The sequence below is a fragment of the Saccostrea cucullata genome, unplaced genomic scaffold (assembly GCF_032062105.1).
Source record: "Saccostrea cucullata isolate Sc308-1 unplaced genomic scaffold, CSIRO_AGI_Scuc_v1 ctg7305, whole genome shotgun sequence".
In the NCBI taxonomy this organism is placed as follows: domain Eukaryota; kingdom Metazoa; phylum Mollusca; class Bivalvia; order Ostreida; family Ostreidae; genus Saccostrea; species Saccostrea cuccullata.
The window spans coordinates 11,795-21,320 of NW_026927883.1; the positions used below are offsets into that span (position 1 = coordinate 11,795).

The 9,526-nt window shown below is 32.3% G+C and overlaps 1 protein-coding gene across 1 annotated transcript; it reads right to left on the minus strand.

Annotated features, from left to right (window-relative positions):
* Positions 1–4,356: 4,356 nt before the first annotated feature.
* Positions 4,357–6,758, minus strand: LOC134275772 (potassium voltage-gated channel protein Shaw-like). Its single transcript, XM_062758067.1, has 2 exons — positions 6,235–6,758; positions 4,357–5,219 (listed from the first exon to the last, which is right to left on the minus strand). Exons 1-2 carry the CDS (start codon positions 6,700–6,702, stop codon positions 4,371–4,373), a joined length of 1,317 nt encoding a protein of 438 aa, XP_062614051.1. The 5' UTR covers positions 6,703–6,758; the 3' UTR covers positions 4,357–4,370.
* Between the last annotated feature and the right edge of the window lie 2,768 nt (positions 6,759–9,526).

Here is a 9,526-nt window from a genome sequence, read left to right on the forward strand (position 1 = left end):
TTTTCATTGACATTCAAACTTTTTAAGGGGGGACCTATGTCCGAAAAGTCTTTGTTTGAAATTTTCAAAACTTTAACATTTCTTTTATGACCACTTGCTCTTAATTTTTAGGTATTTACCAATTTTTACATGCACAAATGCAATTTGTATTGTGTATGCATATTATGTTTACCAAAAATACAATGTCAAATCACATTCAAGATAAACATGTATTTAAATTTTTGACTTGTATCTTTTGACATTCAAACGTATTTTTTGCAAGAAGCATAAAAGCTAATATCTTAAAAGTCTTTGGTGATGGTAGTTCATATTTTTTGAAATGAATTATCTCTTTATTTTAATTAAGAAAAAAGTGTGTTGTATTTGTATTGTTTCATGACAAACATGAATATATATTTCGCGGAAAACAAGTAATTATTTGTAACAATTAACTGATTTAATCTTGAACATTCCACTCCTATAAGCATTATGAATGACTTTATCAACTAAATGTGCTAATCAATAAGCAAATATAGGTAAACGTACATTTTAAATTTTTCAGTTTTATTTGGTAAATATTTCGTAGAACATTTATTTTATGCACTTTTAAGCATATTTTCACAACTGAAATTGTATGTCAACCCAGAACTTCCATCAATCAAATAAAACTGCTATTATGTATAAATTTTCATGTAAATTGTACTATTGATTTAAACAAACTTCTTTGCAAAATTTTCTAGTCACATATACGCTGCTTTACGTACAATATAAGTTTTCATTGACATTCAAACTTTTTAAGGGGGGAGGTGTTGTGAGGTGTTGTATTTGTATTGTTTCATCATGTATATTATTAGTAACATTAAGTTTCTTGAACATTCCAGAGTGGTCAACATGTTCGGTCATTTTTTCTAGAACATTCTTGAACTTTGTGTATGTCCAGAACTTTCCAGTAATATCATGTACTTACAACTTCTAGAATTTTCTAGATTTATAGTACTGTATAAATACCCTGTCAATTCGATGCATAAACAATAATTTGTCGTATAAGTAACATTGATGTACAGGTGTATAAAGAGACTGGGATATAATTACACTGGACATTGTGTGCAGCAACGGACACTCTGATGTATGTATTTTTAGATTCTTGCTAAGTTTGTACTTTATGATTTGTATATATTAATGTTAATAAATTATTGTTAAGTTTAAATTGTGTGATTGATCATGAGGCTTAAAAAACTGGATTAATTTTTTTTAGTAAATATAGTAAGACAATGTTAAAAGTATGGGCAAAAGAAATAGAAGGTAATGTTTCCCTCATTTGTTAGATTTGATCGAACTGACTACTCAGACGTCTCAATAAGGAATCTCTCATTTAAAATAAACTGTTAATAGTATCCATCTTTGGAAAGTAATTTATCTTATCAGAGGATCGGTACCCCTTAAGGCAGGTCCATACTTTTACGGATCCGGTTTTAATTTTACACACCAATATAAAATTTTGATTATCCTTGTCTATTGAAATAAAATCTTTTTTGATGATTGAAAATAATGTAACAAGTATATATTTGTTTATGTTAGTGTCACTGTGCACACAAAGCATTTAATGTACATTATTTATAGGAATAACCACTTTGCACTCTGTCCATAAGATCTATATGTAATTTAGTACATACACAGACAGAGAATTCTTAATTGCCGTTATGGACCTAAAGCATTTTTATTTTTTTTAAAACAAACTTACTTGAGATCTATTTATCTTTAATTTTTAGCCTATATCATCTTTTTAAATTTACTTTTTTATAAGTTTTGCGAAGAACGATTGAAAAAAATAGATATTCCAAAAATGGGGGTATAGGTGTTCAAAAGGCTGTTTTGTAAAATTTTTCTGGTCAAGCATAATAAAGTATGTTTTTTTGCTAACCTTAGATATAATTCTAAATAATTGTAAAGAAAAAATAGCATATAAACATACAAGATTTTGAGGAATATTTAAATTAAAGATATTTTGAGCTTTTTCTCTGAAAGATTTTGACAGAATCAACATCAATTTTTTAGTGTTTTCAAATAGAAATTTCAAATATTTTCTTGACAAATGAATATTTATGATTTTCCTTAGTTTTAACCATAATTGGATGGGATTTGGTACATAGCTAAATAGAATATGATGTTACACTTCTATATGTTGAATTTTGGCTGTTGAATTCTTAGAGGTATATACTCCGAGACATATTGCATGAAAATTAACCTGCAAAGATATGTTTTTATGGGTGTTTTTGTTAGATTATGACTTATTCAAGATTTTCAAATTGAAAAATAAACAGTTTGACAGAAAATTCTGAAAGTATGGACCTACCTTAAACGAAACTGCTGAAATTCTTGTTTCATCAACTTGTTTGTCAATAACATAGCTTGTTTTAGAAATTGTTCTTATAGAGGATGCTCTCGCGTATCGAATCAACTGACAGAGTCTCATGCGTGGTGCAGTGGTTGGAGCGTCTGCTCTAGAGTCGCGAGGTAAGGAGTTGCAAGGAGTTTATAATTACGTTGCGGGTTGAAATCCAACTGTGAGACGTAGAGACGGTCCTTTGGATGAGACTGTTTAAACTGAGGTCCTATGTCGCAGTAGCTGCTGGTACGATAAAGACCTCTCACTGCTCAATAACTGTAAGTGCCGAGTATAGGACAAAATTTGCAGGTCTCCATCATCAAGTGTTGGCGTCTCTCTCCATATGAGCAAAAAATTATCGAGGAGGACGTTAAGCAACAAATAATCAATCAATCAATCAATCAACTGAGAGATACATGTATAAAACCCGTATGCAGATGATAATCTTGTGATTGCTGCATTAGTTAGGGAAGCTGACGATTAAAAACGTTACAAACAGCACGTTTATCATAAACCTTTGTTGTTAAATTATACCATTAGAGTCCTTTCTAGTAAAATACCCAAATATAAAACAGATATGTCATACTCTGCGTATTTTTATAGCAAGCTCCCGAAGATATACTATATAATATCGTATCGATATAAGAATTTGCAAAACCATTGTTAATTGATAATACGTTGTCGGTATTTCTAAATGTCTAAATGAAGGCCAAATTAAATTATTTCTTCTTTTCTTGTGTAAGATTTCGAAAAAGTTCTGCTTCATATGAATACAAAAATAGGTCTGTTAATACTGGGCAAAATTGGAACCCAAAGCAATTCCAATGAACTGTTTGAAGATTATGTCTCCAAAACAACATGTATATTGGTAATCAGAAACTCAAGCATCTTTCGAGTATTTGTAAATACAATCAGAATGTTTTTTAACAAAATAATTTTGCCTAAGACTAATGACAAGGTTAGCAAACTACGAGTTCCATTTTCATTGAAAAAGTAGCTGTCAATGATTAAAAGAGCCTGGACTTTAATTTGCCATGGGGAATGGTTGTAGAGATTATACAGAATTGAAAACTCGTAGGTTTTTATGTTGTCGATTTCAGTAAAATTTAGTGATTCCTTGGAATTTTCAAGTATCCACATCTGATTTACACCACTTCCCGAATAGATTGTTGCACAACACTCCTGAAGTTTCTCCTTCACTCCTGTTAAGTTTTAGTGAGGAGTAAAGAAAAAGGTGTGGTTGTTTATTGTTATTCCCTTAAAAAAGAATACGATTTGGATAATTTTATCAAATGTAAAACTACTTATTTGATAAACTATTCAGATGAATTCTTTTTTGAAATTGAAAAAAGGCGCTTAAAACATACATCTAAACTTTTATACGCTGCAATTGCATGAATTGCAAATGTATGCATACATGTAAATACACGTATCACAAATTTATTAACAATACTTTGAAGATAGGGCAATTTATTCTATTTTCAAACAGGAGAGTAAAGATTTCATCATCAGTTCATCAAATATATGACAATCAGGAGATTCCCATAACCATCCTTAAAATAAAGTTTGTTACCCTCTCCCGACTCAGGATAAAAAAATATGTTAGATGGGGAAATTCCAGGATGTAAAACAATTGAGTGGGACAATTTTTAGCCAGTCATTCTGGGGAGATCACTCTTTCATGGCATCTGCTTCCTCTCATTAATCCATCATCTACATATATATCAAAGAGTATCCATCCAGTGTATCTATAGACAGCAATTGTAGGTGCAAAGCGGTGTACAGTAAAAAAAACCCCAAAATATCTCTATTACAGGTTTTATTTAAAACTGAATTTATTAAATAAAGACATTTGATGCATAGACAAAAACAGATATAAAAACAATAACTAAAAGCTTTCTTTTCATAAGTGTAATGCTTCTTCAAAATGAAATGTATACTTCATATACATGTGTACAATAGTTTGTAGGATTACATGTAAATCTATCGTTTTCCTGCCTAGCTATTATTTTTTCACAATACACGGATGAATACAATTTTTGGATTTTTTCCTAGCAGCAGCATATTTCTTTTTATATGTATAGCAATTATAAATAATGCCAAAATTAGAAGATAAAGCTGCAATTGGCATTGCTATCAACAATAATCCAAACAGAGCCGTCAAAGATGCAACCAAATACCCGAAAGTTGTTTTTGGATAGTGGTCCCCATATCCAACAGTTGTTATAGTTACGACTGCCCACCAAATACTAATTAATATGTTAGGGAACGTTTCTGCATTCTCAAATTCTGCCCAGTACATTCCAGACCCAAAAAGTATAGAAAAAATTGTAAACACCATGAACAGAAGAGCTATGATTTTCCAGCTTTTTTTAAAACACAGTCTTAAAATATTCATTTCTGCAGTAGTTTCAGCTAAACGCAAAAGTCTGAGAATTCTAAGGGAGTATATAAATCCACAAACCACCATAAGTTTATCGGCTGCTATGTTATCGATGACTATACTAGGATTCCTATCAGCAATGCTGATAAAAAATGATATTACCACTGAAACTAGCTCTATAACGTTAGGAGGTGACAAAATGAATGCTTTCTTCCGATGGGTAATCAAAAATCTTAAAAATAAATCAAACAAAAGAAACACGTTAGAAATAATTTCCAAGATCATATGCTCCCTAGAAACAACTTTAGTGATCAATACTGTACGCTTTGGATTGCTGAAGAAGAAGTTGTATGTATTATTATCTGGTATTGGAGGAATGTTTTCTCTTGTGACACGGAATTCACTGTTCGAATGCAGGAGGTAGCACACAACTGCTGTTAGGGTAAAAACGGCCACCAGAAATAACCAAATCTAAGAAAACAACGACATTAAATGAAAGATACGTGCATATGAATTCAGGAAATAATTTTTATAGTTGAAAATAATAATCTAAAAATGTCAGTAGAGACTAGCAGTATGATATTAAATTTAAAAAAAGAATCTTTTTGAAATTAAAAGGATGAAGATGATTTAACATAAATTGGATAGAGAAAAGCTAAATTGATCGATTGAAAAGTTGCTGCTAAGATTCAGCAGATCAGCAACACATTATTAAAATTATTTCAAATAAATACATTAAGAGCTTCATATGACACACTGTTCACACCAGAAATCCAAACCCTGTTGTACATTGTACAGAAGGTTTTTGATATTTTTTCCCTGTTTAGTCCGATGAACGTTTTAGACCCCATATTATAATCCCTCTTAACTCATGTGTGTCAAACTCAGAATAAAACATGTGAATCTGCCCTTAGAATGTTTCAATATAAATATGAATTAAATGACAAATATTGCCATGATGACTGTTATTTGGTCGCAATGTCTAATGGTTAACCGATTGGCAATTTGCATTTCAATTGCCAACCAATCATGGAATTTTGATATCAGAGAACATAAGTCGTCTGAGTGATTAAGTTGTTGAATGATTTGTTACAGAGTCAAGGAACTGTTTCAATGTACTGGGTGAGGCTGAAATCGATCTTTAACATGGAATAATATTTACCGAGGCCCCGAGTAACAGAAAGTGCTGGCATGAAATTTTAAGATATCTTGCTTCTCATGGGCCAGAGATTCCAAATAAACGTCTAAGTTTGAAGCTCTCCACTGCTGGTGTCTCAATATGAGTAAACAATTCTAGAAGCTATTAAAAGCAAACAAACAAAAGTACTTAACATATTTAAGAATGAGGTAACTGAAATAAAATAGAGCTGATCAGTATTGCTTGTAGTTTTATTTATTTATAAAAATATTGTCATATATGCTGACACATTTCTTTTTTTTTCATCCAATAACACAAGATGTATCTATATTAAGAAAGAATAATTACCTTGCCCAGTAAACTGGAACCTGGATCCACCAATGCCCTGCTGAGAGTTTCTCTAACTTCCTGAAGTTTACCTTTAGAACATTTTATTTCTGTTTCTATTGGACAGACCCCTTGTGCCATATATTCTTCCATTTCCTCGATCGCCTCATAGCTAGACATATTATCATTGTACAATACTTCGTAACAACATTTGGGCACAGCCTCCAGAGGGATCATCCAGAACTCTATTTCTTCTCTTGCTTCAATTGCACATATACCCTTTGGAAGATGCAATTTTCTTCCTGACAAATAATCCAGAATATAATGAAATATTGCAGGGTTTCTGTCCACAAAGTAGTTACCATCTGATTTGACTTCTGCTCGGCCATCTTTTACGAATTCATCCATGAAATCCCTGGCAGATTCAGAGACTGTTACAAAATCAGTACCCCTCAAACTGATACGAAAATAGTTAGCCATAATCAGCATGCCTTAGATGATGGAATGTAATTCATATATCCTAATTCTACATTTGTTGAGTTTATTTAAATTAGGACAGGATCGAAATGGTCCTAGCTAATTGGCTTTTAGACTATCAATCTCTTGATATCCCAGAGCAAGTGGTCACACAAAGCAATAGTGATAAAACCTTTATAAAATCAATTCTAGAACAATACCAGTATTTATAATTATGTTATCTATTCATCAGGATTGAATGCAGCAAATCGTAACTTTAGTTAATGTTTGCCAACTCCAAAGGCTACCGGTGTGGTTTCACTTCTAGCCGACCATCTTTGATGGAAATCCATGTGCTCTCTGACAACGTCAGAATCCGGAATAAAATAATTGTTCCCGCTGTAAACTGTTGTGAAATAAATAAGTCTTACATGTAATGTTTGTTTTAGTTAATTCCTGATTTGTAGTTTGACTATGCTGAAAACACAGCCGGATTCATTTAAATAATGGCAAGATCGAAATGACAATGATTAAATTGTCTTACAGACTAACACATTTAAATATATATTAACACAATATTACAAACAAAGCAATATTGATCAATCATTTATAAAATCAAATTCACAAAATTAAGCGTATGTAATTATGGTCTTCATATACATGCATACTGATCACAGTGAGTTATCAGTGCCACCGCTATGTATAAACGTGAAAGGGAACTTTCGTTCGAATGAAAAATTGTCTGTTAAATTTACTTTATGTGTACTGAAACTTTTCATTTTTTACAGCAAATAACAGGTTGTACAGAATGACTCGTGCAAACCTGAATAAGTGCTCACCATGTATATTGTAGCACTAAATTATAGAAAATATTGCAGGAGACTTTCCTGCGTACATTCAAAACTCAACGAACCATAGGATTTTCCAAATTTTGTAAAATTGATTTTAAAAAATCTATTTACTGATATAAGTCTCTGATGTAACTTAACATTCAACTTAAAGATAAACTCGACTCGTAAATAGGCATACGCCATTTCGATATTATAATCAACAATATCAACACTAGATGGTATACTTCTCGAATTCGTTACACCTGACTGCTTTATTGTCACGAGTATCGGCGTGAAATGGCGACCCGACTTCGGCTGGTTACTAGAATCTTGCATTATACCTTTGTTTACATTTTATTGCAGTCACATGTATTTGTGTTTGCATACTGCACTGACCTGTGAAACTATTGTAAGTTTCTTTGATACCGTATAAGTGAAAATTTAAGCCAGACGCAAATTTGGCGATTTGTTTTTAAAAATTGGTATTTTATTTTTAGCGATAATAAATTTTTCGCGATCTTGGCACCCTCGCTAATAATGCCAAAATTAAATCCTCGCTAAAATGTGTATAAGAAGAAGTATACGTGTATAATTATTTTCGTCAATACCAATTGCTGTATAGCATACACCGGTGACGACTAATTATATTGAACAGTGACTTAGCTCGGCCCTATTTATAGAATCCCTACGATGTAGCGAGAATCGGATCAAAACCTTTTATGACGCCCTATGTCACAAGTGACATTGTGTCAATGTTTAATATTAGCTATTGTCCAAGTTTTGGTAAGAGTTATCTGTATTTGGGCATTAGGAGTTATCGTTTATTTCATTTACGCACTATTGGTCACTGGGTTGTACTTGTTGCTATTTTTATCAACGTATACTCGTCGAACCCGTTTGAGTAGTTTGGTCAGTTATTTATACTGGGTGTTGGCTAGTGTTTGTCAGAAGAGGTCTGGACGCCGTGAGTTATACTTTACCCATGCTTAGTGATCTTGGGTGTGCCTTTTATATAACCCATGCTGTGTGAACTTGGGTGTGTTCTAGCTGTTTCCCCTGCTGTGTGATCTTGAGATTCAGGGATGTTTTGTAGCGGCGTTGAGAGCAAGACCTGGGGGCCGACAGTATAATTTTTATCTGTAAAATGCCACAGCTCAGTAAGTTTTTATACTTTACAATATTTTTGTTGTTAGCTTTAAATAGCAATTTTCTATGTAAAACTGTTATCAATATAGCGAGAATGTATATATTTACGCTCTAATTCATTTACTTGTTAAACGGCAAAAATACATGTTTTCTTTTGTAATTTGTTTGTAAAATCTAGTATTTTGAACAGATAAGTGTTTTGAACATTTTATTAGAAAACCCTATGAAAATTGTAGGTGACCAGAATTGTATATAATCTTTATTCGGACGGGAGGATTTGTTACGTAGTAAGGCTACTTAGGATATGGTGGACCGGACGGGACACTATGGTGGACAACATGGACAATATGGTGGACCATGGACGTGGTGTGGAGTGTGAATTTGTCCAGTGATGACCATGATTGAACTTTTGGCCGGTTTCATGTTTATTGTACATATGTAGATAAATTTATTGTTAATTTTTATAAATCTTGTTGTTTCTTGGTACACAGGAGGTCTTCCAAAATATTATTTATTTTGGTTAGTAAATTCTATAAAGAATCCATCACAACTTGAGGTCAGTTGTGACATTTTTGGTGGCAGCGGTGGGATAGACTTCCTGTTACCAAGTATACCTGCACTATTTTCACGTTTTGTAGAAAAAGCTTTGGTTGAAATATTATTTCTATTGTTTGAATTATTTTTTTTTTCGCAGGTTTTGTACAAACTATTTTTTTTTCATATGCATTTTGTCATTTTCTTATTTTCACATTTGTTGTTTGTTGTTGTGTTGCATATTGTAACCATGGAGTATTTACAATTAGGAAAAGAGTTAGGTTTGCAAGGAACTGAGTTACAAGAGTTTGTTGACAGAAAAGAGAGAGAATATTTTGAAAGGGCGG

Bases quoted from the DNA above. Each gene is read 5' to 3' on its own strand.
- LOC134275772 (XM_062758067.1), bottom strand. From the start codon at position 6,702: ATGCTGATTATGGCTAACTATTTTCGTATCAGTTTGAGGGGTACTGAT. The intron at 5,220-6,234 runs GTAATTATTCTT...TTGTTTTCTTAG, and splicing joins GTTCCAGTTTACTGGGCAAG to ATTTGGTTATTTCTGGTGGC.